Raw genomic sequence first — 21,990 nt, 5'->3', positions numbered from 1 at the left:
GACCCTGCTGCCCTCGGTGCGTGATGGGCCATGGCACGGACTGGGCTAACAGGGTAGGACCTGGGAAGTTCACTGTCACTCCTGTTTGCGTGAGTCTGCGGACCCCTCCCCCCACAGGCCACGCACAGCTGTGGGCACAGCGGTCACCATAGGACCCCACCGACAGTCCTGCCTCCACGGAGCTCCTGCTCCTGCCGCGTAGCCAGAGAGCACAGAGCCGTCAGGCCGGCTGCGAGGGAATGTGGTGAAGGACCAGGTGCAGAGCCGGAGCGGAGCGTTGCCGGGAAGTGGGGGAGGCTCTCGGAAGAGGAAGCCTCTGTGGGAACCTGAAGTGAGCCACTGAGAGGAGAGCGCGCCAGCAGAGGGCAGCCCGTGCAAGGGCCCTGCGGTGTGCTCGGCAGCTGGAAGAACGATAAAGGGCTGCGGGGGCCAGGGCCCTCGAGTGCGGCTGAGATCAGGAGCTCCTGCCGCACAGCATGGGGACTTGGGGGAGTTTAGGGCCATCTGCCCCGGGCCTCCCTCTGAGGAATCGTCAGAGTGTTCCAGGCCGAGACCAAGATGAAGATCACCTGTGTGTGTGCTGCCCCATTATGGGTCCATGAGGGTGAAGCCAGCAGGCCTGTCAGGAGGATGTGAGGGTACTCGGGGGGCCGGGGCAGCGGTGGGCCGCAGGGGCCTGCCGGGGTCAGCCGCAGTGGGCGCAGGTAGCAGCGGAGGCCTGGGGCCCGCTGGACGAGGCTGAGGCCCAAGCAGGGGATGGTGCCGTCACAAGCAGGCAGGGGGCCTAGGGGGTGGGAGGTCATTTGTGTGGGGGGCACATGAATGTCACAATCGCGTGAGATGTGCACATGGTTATGTGTCAGCAGTGGTGGGTGTGGCCTGGGGTCCCGGGAAGGGGGTGCACAGGGTCGGGGGTTTAGGACTGGGGTTGGGCGGTGACAGGGAGGACCCGGTGCTGTGTCCTCTGTGCTCGGACCTGAGGCCCCAGGAGACACCAGGATTCGTGGTGGAGGCTCGTGAAATGGGGCAGCACCTCCTGCATGGGCGCAGGGTCTGTGGGTCGGGCCAGGGCATGGCGGGCAGGTGCCGGGGACAGTGCTTCCCGGGAAGCAGATCAGCGCGCGGATGTCCTGGACTTCCAGGGAACGCAGTCACCGGTTGTCAGGACGGCGTCCGACACCTTGACGCTCCCGGGCTTCGGACCGGCCGTGGCTCCGTGCACCCGACTCCCCGGGACGCTCGTGCCCCACAGTCAGGGGCCAGCCCAGCAGCGGGGCCACATGACCCATAACTTCAGTGACTCCTTGCTGTCCCGGCAATTCAGTAAAAAAACCCTGAGAAATGATGTCTCTTCTCACAGTTTGAGTTGCGAGGCCTTGTCAGAGCTGTTCACAGGGGTCTGAGCTCCTAATTAGGGGCTACGTCCTTAATTTCGTCAATTGACAGTTACTGGGATTTAGGAATAGGAAAACGGGTGTGGAGGGCAGCGTTGGTGAAGCAGCCGGTCCAGACTCGCTGTGTGCTAATTTCTGCTATTTTAAAGCTCAGATAAATGTTCTGTAAAATTAAGTGAAATGGCCTCTCTTAGGAGAATGCAAACGCCTGCAACTTCTCTCGGTCACTCCCCTTCATAATGGGTGTTGTGAGTTTGTCCCAAGCATGCGTGGGTTGGATTTCCTGGCCCGAGGCCCACGCCCACTGCGGCCCCAGGATGTTCAGAAATGGGGCGTTTGACCCTTCCAGAGGCTGGAAGGCAGGGTGACGTGTGGGGTTTCGTTTTCCAGATCCCAAAGTCCCCGTCAGCACCCCATGGGCCTGGAGCCACTTTTCCAGATCAGGTGTCTTCTGAGCCGACCTTCCGTGGGAGGGCCTGGCATGGGCGCCTGGGATGCTGGGGACAGATGGGGACAGATGCAGGGCACCGTGTTGAGGAGGCATCTGCCAGGCTTGGCCTCTGTTGGCGGCAGGAGCATGAAGGAAGCTTCTGGGAGTTTGAGCAGAGAGTGACGGTGCCCGAGGCCCTGCTGCTCCAGCTGGGCCAGCCCTGCAGCCCCTCCTCTCACCTGTCCTCGTCAGGGGACGGCACCGCTGGTTTCCGTGGTTTGACACCTGGGTTCTGAGCCTCCAGTGTCCTGGCAGCTGCCGGCTGGCTGTCCCGCCAAATGGCCGTCTCCTGCACCCTGGTCCTCCTGGGGGGTGCCCACGGGAAGCGGGACTCGGGACTGGAAAGGGTCATCCGGCAAGAATTAGGGAACAGTCCAGGGGCCAGGTGAGTGCGCGCATGTGGATGGGCCCCTCCCCGTCCCTGGTCGTGCTCAGGGACAGTGGCTCCAGCCTACCTGTGTCCCTGTCCCTCACAGGGTGAGCCTGGGCTGAGCCATCCATGCAGTCGTCCGGGGCCACGTGCACTCAGCCCCATGGGGCACAGTGAGCTGGGCAGGTGCAGCAGGGGGGTGAGCAGGAGGTGCTTTGGCTGGGACAAGTCCCTGGGGCCGTGGGCGTCACCTGCTGGGTGTGGACAGCACCCAGGTGTCATTGGGGCTGCTCAGCGCACAGGTCTCCAGGAGGCACTGCTGAGGATGTTTGCTCTGGGCATCCCACCGCTGTGGGGGTGGGTTTGTCAGTGGCTACCTGCGGAGGTCCCGAGCAGCAGGTTCACCTGTGCGTGCCCCCATCACAGCCACCTGCCCCCTCCTTCCCTGACCCGGGGTCCAGCGCTAGAAAGTGGCTCATGCACTTACCGACGCTGAGAGGCCAGACGGTTGCGTCCGCAGGCTGGGGCCCCGGGGCTGTCCAGGAGCTAGGGAGCTGCTGGTTCATCTCCTGTCTGAGGGCGACAGGGATGCTGAGGTGGCCTGGCTCCTGCCGTGGGGTGGATCCCTCCTTCCTCCACCTTTGGGGGTGTCTGGGCGCTCAGGGGACTGCATGGCGCCCTCACACTGCAGGGGTCATCGCTGCTGGAAGCAGCTGGGATGCACCGCCCGTCGGGGACACAGCCGGACTATCCGCTCGCTGGCGCGCTATCGTACGGGGGCGGGCGTTTCCAGCTGGGGGCGCTCGGGGCTGGGCTGTGCGTGCCGTCTGTGGCGGCTGTGGTCACCCTGAGAATGCTTCTGAGGGTGTCGAGGAGAAACGGTGTCATCCTGTGACTCTGCCGTTCACGGGCATCTCCACATGAGGACGGCCCCGAGCTGCGCCACGAGCCAGCTCTGCTGAGTGTGCGGATGCGGCCACCTGGGCCCCTGGCCCTCGCGTCAGAACGCGGCCTGCGCCTGGCCTCAGAAGTGGGGTGGGCTACCCCGCGGCTCCCACGATGCCTGGCCCTCCCCCAGAAACGTCGCCCCTTGGTTTGGGGACGCGCGGAGTGGGCCCAGGCTTCCTGAGTGGGCGGCCCTGGGGCCTCCTCGCCCACGTCGGCGGTGCAGCTTGGCTTGGAGTTGTGGCCTCTGCTGGGTGGCAGGTGCCGCTGTGTGATGTCAGCAGAGTATCGACGAGCACGGCCTGGGGATCCCGACCCCTCCGCGGCTTGGCCGCGTGGCACCTGCACCTCCGTGCTGCCTGTGAGAGCTCTGCCACTGACTTCGGGGTTTCCCTTGTTCCCCTAAAATCTTGGCACAACCTCGTCCTCTGTGGGACGTTTGCTCTATGGTGTGGGGAACAGCTTTTTTTTTTTTTTTTAAGACTTTTATTTATTCATGAGAAACACATAGAGACAGAGTGACAGGGAAGAGGCAGGGGGAGAAGCAGGCTCCACGCAGGGAGCCCGACGTGGGGCTCGATCCCGGGTCCCCAGGATCACGCCCTGGGCCAAAGGCAGGCGCTAAACCCTGCGCCCCCCGGGCTGCCCTGGGGAACAGCTTTGTTTGCTGACGTTTGGATCGAGCAGTCGCGTGCAGGGGTGTGACGGTTTGTGCAGATGTGGTCCTTCGCCTGTTGCCATCACGGCCACGGTGGGATCACAGCGTGGGGAAGGGCTCGGGGTTCCTGTCCCACGCAGGCAGCCCCCACGCGTGTGCTTCCCCGTGTCCCGTCACCCTGGCCGCCGGCCTGCCTCTCGCCCCGCGCAGGACTCCGCGCACCGTGGGCCGTGTCCGCCGCCCGGGTGAAGCCTTTGCTCCGAGGGGAGCGCGCTGCCCGTGGCCGTTTTAGTGCCGCGGCTGTGAAGGGGCCTGCGCGTCCGGCCGGGAAGTTGGTCTCTAATTTTTGTGTTGGCTTCTGTCTTTTTGTTACACAGAGTAGAGTGTGGGACAGAAACCCTTCGAGGGGCGCGTCTCCAGGAGCTCTTGCGCGTTTGCGGGGCACCTCGTAGGTGCTTCAACCCGAAGGCCGCGCATCGGCGTGCGGAGGTTTGGGCCGTGCAGCCGTCCCGGGCCTGCGGAGCCTCACCGGGCCGTGTCGGGAGGAGCCTGTGGGTGGGCACCGACTCAGCAGCCGCCCCGCACCCTGAGCTGCCAGGCGGGGCCTCGGCACCAGGGCGTCCGCACTCTGTGCCCTGGAAATGCCAGCGTTCGTGCGAGGCGGGTGTGGGAGGCGCTGCCTGTCCGTGCCCCCCGCTGCACACCGTGTGCTCGTTCCCCCATGTTTGGGTAAATCAGTGCTTAGTACCTTTTTCTTTTCTTTTTAACAAAAAAATCTTTTTTTTTTTTTTTTTACATTTACAAATTTTAAATTCCGTTTGCCGACATATAGTAGAACGTCCGGTGCTCCTCCCATCACGGCGCTCACTACTTACATCACACTCACTTTGTGCCTCCGTTGCCTTTTTATTGGGTGACTTCTTTTACTTATTGTTAATTGCCATTAAAAAATAATAAGCAGGATTAGTCTTTCCTGACTTCACCCTATTTATCTCTCTCCTCTGTGCTTCCCCGCCCCCCCCGCCCCCCCCCGCCCCCCCCCCCCCCCCCCCCCCCCCCCCCCGCCCCCGAGGCCCTTTGAGTCTGCGGCAGCCGAGAGCTCCTGCAGCTCCCCTCCCAGGACCAGGGTCATGCTGTGTCTTGCTCGGCTGATATGATGGCATCTTCTCTTTCTGGCCCAGAATTTCTGAAACACCGTTCCTGCATTTTCCAGCGTCCAGAATTCAGTGTTGTGGTTGGGTCTGGGACCGCCCTTGTGCTCTACGTGTTCAGGATGACGTAGGCTGGTCGCTGTGTGGACTGTGCCAGGTGCTCAGCAGGCCCACTGGGGCTGGAATTGGGCCCTTCTGAATGTTTGCGTGACCCTGGTCCTGTCTCAGGCCCTTGTCTCTGGGGCGCTCCCGCTGGCCAGGTGCCATGCCCCCCACGACGACCAGGTGATTCTTCTCTCCTTTTTTTAAAAAAATGTTTTTTTTCCCCCTTTCTAACTCTTTATGTATTTTTTCTGCATATTCTGGGATACTTCTTGAATTTATTTTTCAACTGTTTTTAAAGAGTTTTATTTCCCTTTTGTTTTAATTTCCAAAAACTGTGTTTCTTATTATATAAATTTCCCCTTTATAAGCAAAGCACCCTATTTTGGGGTCACAGGTAAAACCTCTCCTGCCTTTCTGTGATATTATCATTCTTTGAAAATGTTGTTTCTGATAATGTTTCCGTTCCCTCTCATCTTGTTGGTCCCTCTCAAAGTGTGGGGGTCTCTTCAAGCGAATGAGCACCCTCAGCTGTGAGTCTTCACAAAGGGCCAGACATTAAGCATTAATATTATTAAAAATAAATAACGACATTATTTATTTTTATTTTTTATTTTTTATTATTTATTTATTTATTTAATTTATTTATTTATTTATTTCTTATAAATTTACTTTTTATTGGTGTTCAATTTGCCAACATATAGAATAACACCCAGTGCTCATCCCGTCAAGTGCCCCCCTCAGTGCCCGTCACCCAGTCACCCCCACCCCCTGCCCTCCTCCCCTTCCACCACCCCTAGTTCATTTCCCAGAGTTAGGGGTCTCTCATGGTCTGTCTCCCTTTCTGATATTTCCCACCCAGTTTTTCCTCCTTTCCCCTTTATTCCCTTTCACTATTTTTTATATTCCCCAAATGAATGGGACCATAACTTAAATGCATTTACCAGCATGTAGTCTGACACCCAGCTAAGCGTTCATGCGGAGTGTATGTCTGATGGGTAGACGGGCTTGTCGGCTGGGGGGGTTTCTGCAGCGAGGCCGCGTGGCGAGTCATTTCTAACCCGAAGGCCTGTGTCAACAGGAGGCGTGTCCTCTTGGCCTGTTTTGTTTCTCAGAGGAGGGTGTCTGGGTGCCCTGCTTGGGGGGGCGAGGGAGGGGCAGCTGACTGCCCAGCTGACCAGGTGCGAGCTTTGTGACGAGCTTCCCTGTGTCCAGCCCCGGTGCGCTGTGCCCCTGGCTTGGTCCCAGGCTGTGGGGAGGGGCCTGGCACACCCCGCCCACAGCCGCCCCACACCTGCCCTGGACCCGCCGGACCTCGGACGTGCCAAGGCCCCACAGCAGCTGTCTTTGGAGATGGTCAGATCCTAAATTTGTGTCTGGGCTAAGGCAGGCCCGTTTCTGCTCCTCCTCTGTCAAACGTACGTTGAAGACCTTTTCACAGGGGCTCCCCACACGTTCTGTCCTTTTGGGTGAGTCTACGTCGCCGCTCTGCCAGCAGAAACCCACGACTCACCGTGTGCATCGCAGGGATGGGTCTGTGGCCTGCATGGCCGGGCCTGCTTGAGGCGTTGGGGCCGCAGGTTTGCCAGCACGTTTCCCAGCCAGGGAGTGTCGAGGTCACACGGCAGCCTCGTGGGAGGGCGGGTTCTGCACGTCCGTGTGCCTCCTTGTTTAAAGGCACAAGGGACATTCATGGAAAATTTGGAACAGAAATCTTGCTGGGATGTGATTGATACGCAAGAACCTGCACCACTTGACACATACGGTTTGAGGAGTTCAGCGGCACATGCCTGTCACCCTCACGGTCAAGGTCAGGGATGCACGCGTCACCTCCCCAAGCGTCCTTGTCCCTTCTCTCTGAGGCACGGGATTGCGGGTCGCGGGCTCTGGGGCTCCCCGGCCTGCGGCCAGCCGCTGTGTTCCCAGCCCCGGTGCTGCTGAGGCAGGCGAGGTGTGCGCGCCTCTCTGAGCTACACGATGCTGCTTTGCCACTTTGTGACGCAGAGAGTCCCCCTCTGGGCCCCCGCATCTCCGACGTGCCACAGCCCAGTGTGCTGAGGGTTGTGTGACTCGCTGCAGAGCAGAGAGCCTGACCCTAGAGTCTCGGGCTCTGTCCTGTGCTGCAACACCCGGGCTGTTGTGCGCCAAAGACAGTGTGTCGTGCAGCCTGCGTCACCAGTGAGGGGGCATCCCAGTCTGTGAACACTTCGTCTCCAGCATGTGGGACCGTGTGCAAGCTCACTGCATCCTCACACCCACCCAGACCCGCCCCTGTGCCCTTGACCCGACGCTGAGGTGGGGTGCAGCCGGCCTGGGTGGGTGCCTGCCGCGGGTCTGGGGCAGGGTAGGATGACCCTGAGCTGGTGCTGTGGGCTGAGGCCAGGAGGAGGGTGTGCGGCAGCCGCGTCCTAGCGCACGTGCTGTGGGCGTCGTGGCCGCAGCCCCTTGGGCCGGGCTCCTGGGAGGCTCGGGCGTCGGCTACTGTGTTTGGTGGGTCCCCCCCCGCCCCGTTGTGTGCGTGGTGCGTTGCCCCCGGTGCCGGCCTCTGGGTACGGCCCCAGAACAGGCAGTCCTGTGGAGCCTGTGAGCCCGCAGGGCTGGAAGGCCAATTGCGTCCCTTCTGCTCCTTTGTGTGGACCCGTGGGGAGGCCGGCCCCCCGTCAGTCCCGCTCCTCCGCCCTCAGCTCGAGGTGGCCCAGCCTGCCCTGTGTGGTCGCTGTGGCCGCAGCAGGAGGACCCGGGAGGACTGGGAGTGGCTGCCGTGCTGAGCACTGATTGCCCGCGTTGACGTCTCCAGGTCCTCATGTCCCCTGCTTGAGGGCATGTGACAGGGGCCACATGGCTGGTTCCCAGGGATGCGGTGGCAGAGGGCAGGGGCGCTGCCTCGGTGGGACCTGTCCTGACAGGTGCTATGGGGGTGCTATGGGGGTGCTATGGGGGTGGAGCCAGGGTGGCATCTGGGGTGGAGCTGGGTGCAGGGATCACCAGGCAGGGGCCCAGCGCCCCTGCCGAGTCGGGGGAGGGCCACCTGCGTGGGAGCTGCTGCGGTTTTATAGAACCACATGTGCTGACCTGTGCATTTGTCTACATCGTGGCTCCCAAGCTCTTTCCTCCCCATGACACAGACACCCCTGCTGCCCCGGTGGGGTGCTGTGATTGCCAGGGCATGACCAGGCCTCGGGAGAGGGTCTTCTTCTCCAGAAGGTGCCCGTGGAGCATGTGTCCCTGCCCAGCTGGGAACCCTCACGTTGGGCAGCACCCCCAGGCACCGCAGGCCTGTCCTGTGGTTCTGTACGCTGCCCACAGTCCTGGGCACCAAGGGCTCAAGGGAGAGCTGCCCCGTCCGGAGAGTGCAGAGCCAGCCCGGGCCCCAGGCTCCGTGCCCGCCTCCCGCCCTTCCTGCTGCTGTGTTTACACGTCACCTTGTGTGCACCTCTGACCTGCGGGGCCCTCACTGTCCTGTTGAGTTCATGTCATCCGGGTGACACCAGCAGCCGGAGCTGGGGGCCGGGTGGCACCGCATGTGGCAGATCCAGACTCCACGTGTGCTTCTTCTTGGAGGCGTGCGTGAGGAATGGAGTCAGCTGTGGAGTTTGGAGCTCAGCTTGGTCCTGGGGAAGCCGCTTACCTCCGTTCTGCACATTTCCGCACTAATTCCTCGGGACACTTAACCCAGAAGCAGCGTGTTTGATGATCTCACTCAGGAGGAGACTGCGGTCCAGGGAGCAGTGCAGGGCCCCCCGGCTTCCCCTGGGGGTGGCCCAGGTGGTGGAGGCCGGGAGGCTGTACGGTCGGGGTGCACCGCAGGACGTGGTCCGATCTCACTGTGGTGACTCACACCCGCTGGCTCCACGTGGATCTCGCGATGTGCACGTGTTTACAACTTTCGGGACCAATCCTTTCCTTTGAGGGACATGGTTTCTCAGGCCTGGTGTTAACTTGTAAGACTTTTTTGGAAATTGCTGTATTGGAAATATAAGTGTATCGGCCATGGAATGAGGAGGAATGGAGATCCATGAGCCCAGGCGTGTGCGTGCACATGTGTGTCACATGCATGTGTGCGTGACTGTGTATTTATTTCCTTACTGGACCTTGGAAGCCAGGGGCTGGTGAGGGAGAGAATCGTGCCGGGATGATGCCGGGTTCAGACCTGGCTGATGATTAACCTCGATGCTGGGTGCGGGGCGGTGGAGTTAGGTGTTGACACTGTCCTGTGTCCTGTACAGGTTTCTTGCTTCGTTGGTCCCTGATTGTCCCACAGCTGTTGTTCTGTGTCCCAGCTAACTCACTGCACACGTAAGAGACATAGTTTTGAACTTTTAATTCCACATTTTGTATTTACTGCATTTGTATTTGATTATTGCTTTACTCTGCGTCTTTTATATTTGTTTAGAGTAGGAAATTGGTAATACCATTTTGTGTGCAATTGATTATACTTGGCCTGGGTGGGAATTATTCTTTCCCGGGTGTGGAGGGAGGGAAGATGGGGCCGGGGGCACGGAGGAGGGGCATGGAGGGACCGCTGGCCCCATCTGTCAGAATGGGCTGTGTGCATGGCTGGACCACGAGTTGGTGGAGGGTGGCCGTGGGCTTGTGGCCCCAGGCACTGCCCTCCCTCCCGAGGCAGGACCTCCTGGCCCCAGGGTACGGATTCCTGCTCCCAGGCTGCGAGTTTTGGAGGGATGGTTGCAGTCACCTCGGTGCAGAATTCATGAAGGAAGCTCAGCTTTTAGTCTGATTGAGTTTAGGACACATAATCCCGAATCCCCACGGAGATCCCTTCATTGCAGATGCTTTCCGTCTTTGCTTTGCCGCTCCCTTGCGGCCCTGGATTTTCTGGGGAAAGCCATTCCCTGTTATTTTCACCTTCCCTTCATTTATCAAATAAGATACTTCCTTCATCATTTCTCCCAAACTGCTATTGAAAACACAGCTCTTTCTTCCCCGTGGCTCTCTGTGACTCATCCTCCCTCCATGAAAGCATCTCTGCTCAGACCCTCTGAGGCAGACCCCCCGCTCTACTGCCTCTGCGGTCCTCCACTTTCAGGCTCTAATTGCGTCTAATATTTTAAAAGCCATCACAAAAATTGGTGGGCCCATTTGCCTTATTGTAGGAGTCCCTTGAGTGCAGCTTTCAAGATGCTCCCAGGACCCATTAGGGGCGTGCATAAAATAGAACTGCATTAGCATCCTGGAGCAGCATTGACAATGAGCACACCTACCTGATTAACCTTTCTGATGAAAAAATGTATGTCATCAAGAATTTTCCTGTATTGTTTAATTTGTGAGATCATTCTGGGCGTGATGACTCTGTGCCACACTAAATGGGCTTATTAGAAAAATACTTGCTGCAGTTAATGAGACACCTTCCTCAACCTGCACAATAACCAAATGTGTTTTATTTATATGTTTTGAAACAGGTTTTGCCTGGCATTCTGCAGAAGCATTGCTGTATCTTACCAGACAGGAATACAGGTAAATAGATTTTGTTCTCCTCTTTAGAGATGATAGGTTTTATGTTGGTGGGGAATTTGAGAAATACGGTTGCATAGTTTAGACATCTTGTTTTTTTTAGCTGCTGTCTTAGAGAAAGATCAGTATATTGACTGGAGCAAGCATAGACCGGATTGTTGAGTTGCGCGGTGAGTTATAACGTGAGCTCAGAGATCTGTTTTCATTTGACAGAGTAAACAGATTTAGGTGATTGTTGTCTTCGATTATTTAAGGGAAACTGGTTGTCCTCTGCAGTGGAATCTGTGTGTATCGAGGTAGAATGATTTGTCGATTGTACTTCCTCCTGAGGAGCAGTGCCATTACGGGCGAGCAGGGAATGTGCTTGCAGTCTGTTTGCACTCGGGCTGTCCTTACAGTCAGCGTAGGAGCCGGCCGGATGTGTGTCCTTAGAGTCTTGAGGGTCTCCATGGAAATACAGGAGTTGGGCGTCTCACCGTGAGAGATGGTACATCGGGTGATTTCTCACAGGTGGGAGTGGCTGGAGGTTGCATGAGGTGGTTTGCAGTACTTTTACGGAGGCACGATGGAGGGGAAACCATCCTGAAAAGAGAGCTTTGGAGCTGTGTTGTGTTAAGGTTCAGAAACAGACAAATGTGAAGATCGTGTGGAACCTGTCCTGTGGGGCTTGGTTACTCTCCCCTAGGGGGTTTCTCGCTTAGGGCATTTTTCTCAAAGGAATAGCAGGTCCTGGGAAGGGGATACGGGGTGCTCTGTCTCTTCTGCCAGGGCCTAGTTCCAAGAATTGCTCCTTTCTGGGATCACGTGGTCTGTCAGCCTCCCAGGATACTTGTGTTGGGTATGAAACAGAGGTGTGCAGACATTTCCTTATGTTTTCCAGCTTTAACAAAATGAACTATAATGGACATTGTCAGAGTCTGAAGAGTTGAACATGTTGGGATTTACTCTGCTTTTAATATAAACAGCATAGTAACTACCTAGTAGGGTTACTGAATCTCATTCTTAAATGGTCAGTAAGTTGTTATTTTATATCATGCATTCCAGTGTAAAACACCAAGTATTTTGGAGAAAAATGGGATCTTTATATTTTTACTTATGACCATGGACAGATTACATCACCAGCCCCATTGTTTTACCAAAAATAGTCTGTAGGATGTTCTCTGTTATCACCCGTTCAAACTCTATTGGCTTTGAGCACACTTACAGGGAATTTTGTGGAGAGCATGATTACATATTTTTGGGGCCTCTTTGTATATTCTGGAAGTCTTGGTTAATATTGAAAATATATGAACAGGTCACATATGAAGAAACAAAGATTTCTGTAAACTGTGTCCATCAACAATAGTGATTATAACACAATTTAAAGAAGGAATGATGCGTTTATGTCTTCCAGGCAAGTCTCTGGTTCTGAGAAGCATCAAAATTAATGATAAAACTAATTAAAAATTAAATACCATTCTGTGGGAATCTAACTGGATTTTAAATGTTGAAATGAGTTTTCCGTATTTTTAGACAGTTTCAAGTTAATATATTAAATACTGCCAAATTGAGAGGTTTTATTTACTTTCTGTAAGAATCCAAGTAATCAACCTTTAGAACCAAGACAGCCTCCCCCCAGTAGGACTTGAATATTGAGGACATTTGCTAGGCAATTTTCTTTAGAAGGTTTTTATCTTATAGAAGTCGTTCTAGAAGACCCAAGGCTATGACAGTAGGCACGAGATGGAAAAGAATCATGTCAAATGAGAGGAAAGGAGAGTCTGTTGAAATGATAATTCGGGCAAAGTGTGAGTTCATTCAGAACTGAAGGATGTGCCAGTTCTGGTTTTTATCATGCCATGTGACCCAGTATGTCTGAAGTTGCTTAATTATTTAGAAAATGTTTGGAAATTTCTTTAGACTCAAATATAATGGTTATTGTTTTTGCATTTTAATGACATAAACATTCCTTATGAACTTGAATGAACATTTTTTTTTTTTTACTTAATGGTTATATTATAAGCATTTTCACATTTCATAGACAATGTTGGAATGGGTAAAGAGTTTCAGTGTTGAGAGATGAAAAGTGTTCTGGCGATGGATGGTGGAGATGCTTGTGCAACACGTGTGTGGTGTCATTGAACTGTATGCTGAAAAATGGTTAAGATGGTAAATTTACATTGTGTTTTTTTACCACAATTAAAGACTGGGACAGCTTCGGGATGAGCCGTGGCTATCGTATTGTTTGCTTATTCTTTTCAGTTATTTTTGAAGTGCTGTTTACTCCATTAGCCTGTGTTTGCCATAGCCGAGTGCCTGGGAGAAGATACACCCTTTTCAGGTGTTGTCACTGTTACGGAACCAATGTACGTAGCAGAACTGGTGACCACCTAGGATGAGTGACATCAGACCGTGCATCAGAAGTAGTCCTTGTCTGGGTCGGACATGATAAACATCATTTTCTCTTGGTATTTTGATTTCTTGTGATAGTTTTCGTTGATGACACACAGAGCTGGAGTGATTTTTGTGTCCACCTCTGCAAACTGCCTTATTTTTCATGTTCTCGGGAACAGAGTGTTGGGGAGGCAGCGCATGTTTGTCATGAAGGAGAAACGTGCGCAACCACAAATGTCCACAGAGTTTTTACGTTTTAAAGCCATTGACTTCGGGCTTTGCTTCCAACCATTCTTCTCTTGTTTCGGGGACGCTGTTTGATGCTTCATCTGCCTTCAGCTTGCCCCACCCTGGAGAGCCCGGCTGTTGAGTCTGCACACAGGATGAGCACCTGCTGCAAGGATGTGCTCAGGGAAGAATGGCTGATGTGTCGTGGGCCACACAAGTGCACAGTTGGCCTGTTAGCGGCTGTGTTGGACTCAAATCCCATACCGGCCTTTATGAGAATTGCTGCTGAGGTGTCTCTGGGCCCCTCCCTGTCTCACCCCCGTTTTGGGGGCACTGCCTCTGGCCCACGTGTGGATGAAGGCAGGTTTTTCACTCAGTCTGCCTCCCTTCGTGGACACTGGCTCCCTGTGTCTAAACTCTGGTCTCTGGTGGGACCCCAGGACACCATGCAGTTACAATAGTCCAAAATGGTGCTCGTTCCTGTATGGTTTAGAAACTTTTTAAAGCAGTGACTTCTTCACAAACATTATTGTATTATGGTTGTCTATTTTCTGCACTAAAGTTAGCCCACGTTTGAGTTTTTTTTAAAAAAGATTTTATTTGTTTATTCATGAGAGACACAGAGAGAAAGAGAGGCAGAGACACAGAGGGAGAAGCGGGCCCCATGCAGGGAGCCCGATGTGGGACTTGATCTCGGGTCTCCAGGATCACGCCCTGGGCTGAAGGCGGCACTAAACTGCTGAGCCACCCGGGCTGCCCCGTGTTTGAGATTTTATAGGCAGTGTCCACTGTGATGTTGGTGGGAGTCGGGAAGTTGGTTCTTGGCTGCATGCGACTCATGGCGTAAGCAGCTCATCATCCCTCTGTTGCTGTTCTGTGTCTCGTAACATTGGTGTAGTTTCCCTGTGACCAAGATGAGGTGACACATCGGTGGCAACCTCCCGTAAAAGATACAGACCATGGACGTATGTTTCCTGAGCAGTGAGAATTTGAGCAGTGGGGAGGTTGGGAAACACTTCGTTCTTGGCGGCTCAGGCTTCCTGAACTTGGTTATCAGCGGAGGTGCTTTACCACCTTGCTGTTTGGGAAAGTTGTGGGCTTAGCAGACTCTCCTGTATTCAGGCTCCACCGTGGGCCGGGGGTCTGATCCCACACTTGCGGCCGCACAGCCTTTATCCCACGTCTGTCAGGAGACCGCCTGTTCCACTGCTAAGAATAATGAGTCTCAAGGATGGATTGATTTTGCAGTCAAGCAGTGGTACCACCTGTGCAAAGTTTGAAATTAGCGACTGAACCAGGAAATGCCAAGCGGGTGGAGCACACGGTGGACTTTGATTTTTTGCGATGCGCGTTACACCCCTACTTGATGGAACGAAAAATGCGAAACAATCTGTATATAAAATTTGGGGCAGCAAGATATTAAGTATTTTCCATACATTTTTGTGGAGCCGATTTCTCTGTGTTTGCAGACGTGCGCTGTGGTTTCTACCGAGGGCAGAGGCATCATCATTGATTGTTGTTGCCGGGTCCCTGCCCACGAGAGGCTGGTCAGTGATTGGCAGCACGAGCACGGCCAGGGAGCCTTGGTGTCGGTGCTTCTAGCGCTCCCACCACTCGTTGCTGAGGGTCTAAGAGGAGTTCTCGGGCCCCTGCCCCCTCGAGCTGGTGAGAGCTGGCTCTGCTGCACGGCTGCCACCGACTCCTGCCTTTGCGTCCTTCCCTGGGTGTTCACCTGCGGGGTACAGTCATCGCGGGCTCTCCCTGCGGTGGCACATGGCTCAGTTTTGGGTCTTGGCTAAATAAAGTCTTGAAGTTTAATGTTTGTATTTAGTATCAAAAATCTGTAGAGGTCAAACAAATTTCATATCCTTTCTATTTGGATATAGAGTCTAAATGCCCGATTCTGTAAGGTTCTAGAAGCCCGTGGGGTGGTAGACTTAATTACACGTTATTGAATCCTCGGTGAGTACAGCTATTGAAATACGGACCCGACTGGGGCCGTTTGCAGTTGGAGTTCAAAGTGGCAGAGGGAGCGCAGCTGTTGAAACAGCAGCAGAGACTGTGTTTGGTCCGTCCCAGCCCCCTGTGTCTTCCGAGCTGAGGTTTTAACAAAGCCTTTGATCTCCTGATGGCACGTACAGGAACATCAGTGAATGAGCTTGTGCTGTTCTGCAGCCCTGCCTCGGAGGACACGGTTGCACACCTGGGGCCTGGGGAGGCTGGCAGTGCCCGCGCGGTAGGACTCCGGCTCATTAGTCTCACACCCAGCGGGCGTGATTCCTGAAGCTCTGCACGTGGTCGCCGTGTCTCCCAGCGTTGGGCCTGAGCTCTGCAGTGACAGAGAACATGGCACCCTCTGTCTCTGGTGCCTGGGCCTTCAAAGGCTCTTCTGTGTTGACTTTGGCGAGTCTTTCAACATCCCTGTGAGATGGGGACTGTCACCTCATCTTGCAGAAGAGGCAGTAGATCCAAAAGTACGTGTGACTTCCCATGTGGTCGCAGGCTGGTAAACCCTTGGCTGGGATGTGACTAGGTATGTTCACTCTAAGTCACTACGTGACTCCACAGCGACCCTGAAGAGGTCCTTACTGGCTCAGGTGTGACTCTCCTGCCAAAGATGGTGCCAAACAAGCCATATGGGCCAGGGGTGCCAGGGACAGGCCACCAGGGCGGCCCCTGGAGCTTTGGGACAAGGTGGGTCAGCACTCTGGATGGGCCTGTTGCCACAAAGCTATCCAGTTACGTGGGACGTTTACCCCCATGGGACGCTGAATGGTGCTCAGCACGTCAGGTGAACGGCACCGGAACAGACGAGGTGAAGGCCGAGGTGCGCTTCAGTCACGGAGCAGATGGCAGGGAAGTCTCTGTTACGCAGACACTGAAGTTAGTTATCGGTCAAACCCTCGAGGTGCGCGGGGGGCAGGCGATGCCTTGCACTGTGGCTTGGGTGGGAACGACAGCGGCCGCCGCGGGGGGACGAGCAGGGCAGCCAGGAGCCAGAAGGCGCCCTCCGTGCTCGGCCCGTGTCTCTGTGGCCTGGTGACAGGTGCTTCCCTCCCCGTCCACCGGCCAGGGACAGAAACAAATCCTCATGTGCTGGAAAGGCCTTTATTACATAAACTGAGTTTCTGACTTTATAAGAAACCTGAGTTGTGCAGTTTGTTTTTTATTTTATTTTATTTTATTTATTTTATTTTATTTTATTTTTTATTTTATTATTTTATTTTATTATTTTATTATTTTATTTTATTTTATTTTATTATTTATTTTATTTTATTTTTTATTTTATTTTATTATTTTATTTTATTATTTTATTATTTTATTTTATTTTATTTTATTTTATTTTAATTTTTTCTAGTTGTGCAGTTTAATTACTGCCAGAATAAAAGGTCACAGATCAATAGTTTTGAGGCCAAAACTTTTTTTTTTCCCCCAAATGGCTTATTTGTAACCCCGAGGGCCTACTTCTTGCCTAGCTGGCATCTCTGTGCCGAGTAGCAGAGTGTCATGCCTTTGGGAAGGTGACAGCAGGCAGAGCTCCAGCCCCGCTCACCCCAGAGCGAGTGCTTCTGTGCAGAGTGAGTGGATCTATTTATCGACTGTGGTCTCTGGTTTAGGGGCAGCTTAATGTGGAGATGTAGGGCTCTGGGACTCCAGGCTGCACGTGGTTTGGACACGTCTCCACCAAGTGTTTCATGGCTGATCCTGCCACCTGAGCCCACCTGTTTTCATGATTCCCCCCCAAATTCCTGGCACTGCCACATGTTGCTGCTCTGGGGGAACCGTGGGGTCTTCCCCCGATTGCCGGGGGGGCCTGAAGTCGCTTCTCACCTGGAATGCTGTGCTCCGGGGAGGTGCTCGGCTCCCTGGGTGCTAGCCCCAGGCTAGCATCCTGCTGGAGCACTGGGGGCCTCTCGGCACCGAGTGAGGCCACCACGTCCATGGCCCTTGGTGTGTTTTGGGACAGACACAGGATCCATGGAGGAGAGCCTCCTGAAGTCGGGACAGTCTTCTGTTTGGGTTCCCTGAGGTTGTGTGGCTCCAGCTGTTGCCCCGAGTACAGCCCACCCCACGTCCCCCGTGTCCACCACGTGGGGGCCCGGTGCTGCCGTCTGCCTCTGAGGAGGCTTGTCTGGACGGGGAGCATGGCAGGGGTTCCGGTGCCGCCTGCTGCCCTCCTGCTCCCAGGGCCGAGTAGCCTCATCGTGTCTCTGAGGGCACATTTGCAGAAGGGTCTGGGTCCACCTACTGTGTGTCTATCATCTGTCTGCCATCTGCCCACCACTCCGTCCGGGCGTCTGTCTGTCCGCGGCCTGCCCCCTCCCCGCATGTCCCACCACCTGCCTGCACCGCTGCTCCCCGGGGGTTCTTCTGGCTCATTTTCTCACTCGTTAGTTTGTGTGTTGCTGTCGCGCAACAAGAAATCATTGTAGGGCCTGTAAGTTCAAGCAGCCTTATGTTCCTTCCAGTGTGAGACAGAAAACCGACGGACTGTCCTACCTTAGGGCCGATCATGAAATCCAGCCTGGGCCTTGTTAGTCGCCAGCACTGGAGAAGGACGGGTCTCAGGGTACCTTGTGGTATTTATTGCTCCTGTGCCGAGGGCTCGTCCTCGCCAGCGTGCGAGTGCCAGGCTCCAGAAGCCAGGAAGGGAGCCCCTGGAGAACTGTGTCACGATTGGGGGGAGCTGGGTGCCCGGAGGACAGACACCTTCCTGGGCTTGTGTCCCCGAGAACAGGGTGATGCCCAGCGGCTTCCCTTGGACAGGAAAGGCCATCCCCCGGGCCTGCCTCGGTGGGCACAGGGGCATGTGGGGCCGCCGGCCTTTATTCCTCCTCACTGATCTTCCTGGGCTGTGTGTGGCATTTGCAGGAGGGAAGGCCTGGAAACAGCTTCCTTGGTTTCCCCTCGAGGAAGACTCAGCCATGGTCGGACCTGCCTGTTGTGTCCTGGACGCTGCTGTGCACACATGGCACCAGGAGGGCAGCGGGAGGCAGGAGGAGGGCCGTGCCAGTGCCCTTAGAGCCTGCTGAGTTCATGGCGTGGGTCCTGGGGAGCTCTGGCAGTGCTGGTCTTCGTGGTTCTGGGCCTGGATGGGGGCTTCTGGGACTTCTGGAGGCTACATGTCCATGGACATGGCCCTGCAGGACTTGGGGCCGGTGAGGCCTGTCATGGCTGGCGGCCTCGCTGTATCCTCACCTGCACAGAGCGGGGAGGGGGCCTCCCTTTCCTAAGGGCCCCCCCATGACTGAGTCACCTCCCAGAGACCCCTGTCCTGACACCACTGCCTTGAGCTTTCGGGGGACACAGAGCACGGTGTCTCTCAGCTACTGCACGCTCAGCCACATAGGCTCTTCTCCCTTGAAAACGTTCATTTTGGTGCTTACGCAGCTGAGTCTGGTTGGGTCATTGGGGTCATCATATTTCCCAACGGGGGAGGCTCCGTTCCGGGTGAGAGAAGCCATCTTGGGGGTGAGTAGGGCCAACCCTGCAGAGTTCTCTGGCCCTTCCTGTGATGAGGAGGACACGACGCTAGTGGTTTTGGCATCCTCGTGAGGACCAGAACTTCTTTTTTTAAAATTATTTTTAAAGATTTTATTTACTTGATAAAGCACACGAGCAAGGGGAGGACAGGCAGAGGGCAAGGGAGAAGCAGATTCCCGCGGACCAGGGCGCCCAACGAGGGGCTCCATCCCCGGACCCCAGGATTGCGACCTGAGCTGAAGGCAGATGCCGCATCGACTGAGCCATCCAGGCGCGCCCCCAGGACCTGAACTTCTGAGCCAGTTCACATGTTAGGAAAACGTGTTTCCCCAGGAAACCTTATTCCTTGACCCCGATTCTTTATCACTTTCACGACAACATCTGAAGGTATGTGTGCTCTCTGGTGAAGGAGGAAGATCAAGGACGAGCACATACAGATTGGGTGGCTGGGGGCCTGCCTCGGCTTTGGGGCCCATCATTGTTGGCTTGTCGTGTGTAGGGACAAGTCCTTGGGTCACTGAGATCTACAGCCGCGGTCCCATGTCGATGCTGCTGCTGTTTGGGGGTTGGGTGCTTGAGACCCAAATGAATTTTCTCAAACTTCCTGGTCTTTCTAGAGTTTAGATCTCCACCTCTGAACCGCGCAGGTTGTTGTGTGTGCATGCACCTGTGTTACAGAAACCCAAAAGGCTTGATTTAAGGTTCCTGTTTCATTTTAAAGATTTTTGTTTATTTAAGAGGGCGCATGTGATGAGCCGGCGCAGAGGGCGGAGCTGCCTCTAGGCCCAGCGGAGCCTGATGCAGGGCTTGGTCCCACAACCCTGAGGCCGTGACCTGAGCTGAATGTCTTTGTTTTTTTTTTCCAAACAATTTTTTTTTTTTTTTTTTTATTTATGATAGTCATACAGAGAGAGAGAGAGAGGCAGAGACACAGGCAGAGGGAGAAGCAGGCTCCATGCACCGGGAGCCTGACTTGGGATTCGATCCCGGGTTTCCAGGACCGCGCCCCGGGCCAAAGGCAGGCGCCAAACCGCTGCGCCACCCAGGGATCCCAGCTGAATGTCTTTGAATATGCCTCCGCCCTCCGGGTGCAGTTAGTTACTGTCTTTTCAAATTTGGAGGGTTGGTACTTTTTCCTCGGGCTTTGGTGGGAGGTGGGGCTTATGGAGTTGTCCCCTGGTGGTCCCAGGCGGCCGCCGTGCCAGCTCTCGCCGCCTCCATGTGCTGCCGGGCGGGGGGGGAGGAGGATGCTGCAGCCCTGAGGGAGGACAGTGTGTTAGGCCTTGCGGCCTCTCCACGCCCACTTCTGCCCGGGTTGGGGGTGGCCTTGAGCAGGGGTCCACTATTTTAGAGAAGAAGAACTAATAGATCTTCGTGCAGTCTATTCTCTGGGCAAAGAACTACGTGATACCTTGTGGATAACCTGGCAGCGGCTATAGGGGCTTTTTTTTTTTTTTCTTTTCCTCTCCCAGGAAGACAAGTATGTTAACCCCCATGGTTGTTTGGTTTATGTTCTTAACCAAAGAAGCATTACTACGTCCCATTCATTGACAGCTCCTTAGATACACGGGTATTTGGGTTATCACAAAGCAGCTTGGATCAAAGACGAGATGATGTATAATTTTACAAGCTAATGAGAACACCGAAGCATATTATTTTACAGAATATCCTCATATCTGTGTGTAGACCGCGCTTTAGAGCCATATCTTGAGGGTAAAAAATCTTCACTGTGTAAAAACGCACTATTGATCCTAAATTGATACAATCTGATAATGTAGTTAAAGTTGGCTTTGCCTCCCTCACAGCAAGTTGCCCAACGATCCTGCCTAAGTGGTGGAGTGCTGGGGAGCCTTGGATGCGGCCTGCGACATGGCCCCAAGGGGAGGCCTGCGAGTGTTCCCAGCCTGCCACCTTCCTGGAAGAGTTGGGGGGCTGGTCGGGGTTGGGCAGGGCAGAGAGGGGAGTCCGCCGAGCCACCCTGCCTGCGAGCAGCTGGGGAAGCGCAAGTCACCTGCTCCCATGTGGCCCTGGGCTTCCCCGAGGACCCTGGGGGACATGAGGCCTGGAGAGGGGGGTCATGGAGCAGGTGTGTGGGGTGAGAGCATGCGGGGTGGCCCTTCCTGCCGGATGGACCCCGGCCTCGGGCTGTCCTGTCTGTGGTTTGTCCAGAACTCTTCCCTTTGCTCCGAAGAGTCTTAAACTCAGAATGTCTTCGAACTTGGGTAGTCGCTTCAATAGCCTCCTCCATCCCATGTCTGTAACTGGCCTGGGTTGGGGGCCCAGGCCCACCCCTAGCTCAGTGACTCTCAGGAGGACTCCCAGGACTCAGCGTGCACTTGTGCTGCTCACGGAGACTTATCACAGTGACAGTAGGCAAAGGGGAGGGCAGGGGACATGCCCAGGGGAACCAGGCCAGCTTCCGGGTTGGTCCTGTCGGTCACACAGGACATGCCATGTTCCCCAGCAGTTGACTGTAGGACACCTGTGGAGCATCATCCCCAGGAGGCTGTTGGGACCAGCACTCGGGGTTGTTATGGGGACTGGCCATGCATCACCCCCCGCCTGGCATGTCTAGACACCCAGACCCCAGAGGAAAGCAGGCGCTCGGCACAAATGCTGTCACTGGCACTAACAGTTCAGGCATGAACAGCCCCTTATCAGTTAGGCAACCGCCCCCAGGCAGGTCTCCTCCTACCCTGTCCTGTTAGCGACTCTGAGCCGGTGCACCTGCCACCAGGCACCCCAGCCCTGCCAGAGGGAGCTGAGATGTGGATGCTGCATCCTGGAAGTAAGTGCATGCTCGCCTCCCCAGCTCCTCCCCAGCTCCCCTCCCCAGGTCCTCCTCTCTGGCTCCTCCTCCCTGGCTCTCCCCCTGCAGCTCTCCTGCCCGGCTCCCCTACCCTGGCTCTGCGGGCTCTGAGTGAGCCGTGAGAAGTCTGCGGGTGAGAGCTGAGCAGAGAGAGGTGGGCCTATCCTTGGTTCATGTCGCCCGCCTGTTCTAGTACAGTCTGCTGCGGGCCCCAGGATGCGCGGTCGACGTATGGTGATTGCGGATGATCAGTATGTGTCCAGTTTCCGGTGTTACCTACGTGTTTTGGTGACAGTGGGGGAGGCTGTATCAGAGTTGCCAGCAGATGCCACCGTAAACCAGAAGCCTGCTCTGCTCCTGACCTGCTGGCAGCACCTGCCACGACCCCAGAGGAGCTTTTTCAGTAACGCACAGGCGTGTCCTCAACTCCTGATGTGAGGCGATCCTTAAATTTCTTCACATCACACTGAATTTCTGCTTCTGAGATGGAAGGCGGTTTTAGTATTTGCCTGAA

At 55.1% G+C, this 21,990-nt stretch overlaps 1 protein-coding gene across 3 annotated transcripts in view; it reads left to right on the top strand.

Annotated features, from left to right (window-relative positions):
- DLGAP2 (DLG associated protein 2) overlaps positions 1 to 21,990 on the top strand; it is a 687,758-nt gene that overhangs the window by 147,222 nt on the left and 518,546 nt on the right. For all 3 annotated transcript variants that reach the window (XM_072742322.1, XM_072742318.1, XM_072742319.1), the window contains one exon: positions 10,531 to 10,585. In XM_072742322.1, the coding sequence (XP_072598423.1) occupies positions 10,531 to 10,585 (55 nt within the window). The remainder of the gene's footprint in view (positions 1 to 10,530; positions 10,586 to 21,990) is intronic.

Source organism: Vulpes vulpes, chromosome 16, assembly GCF_048418805.1.
Source record: "Vulpes vulpes isolate BD-2025 chromosome 16, VulVul3, whole genome shotgun sequence".
Lineage (NCBI taxonomy): Eukaryota > Metazoa > Chordata > Mammalia > Carnivora > Canidae > Vulpes > Vulpes vulpes.
The sequence above is the reverse complement of the archived record's forward strand: the minus strand, read 5'-3'. Positions and strand labels throughout refer to the sequence as shown.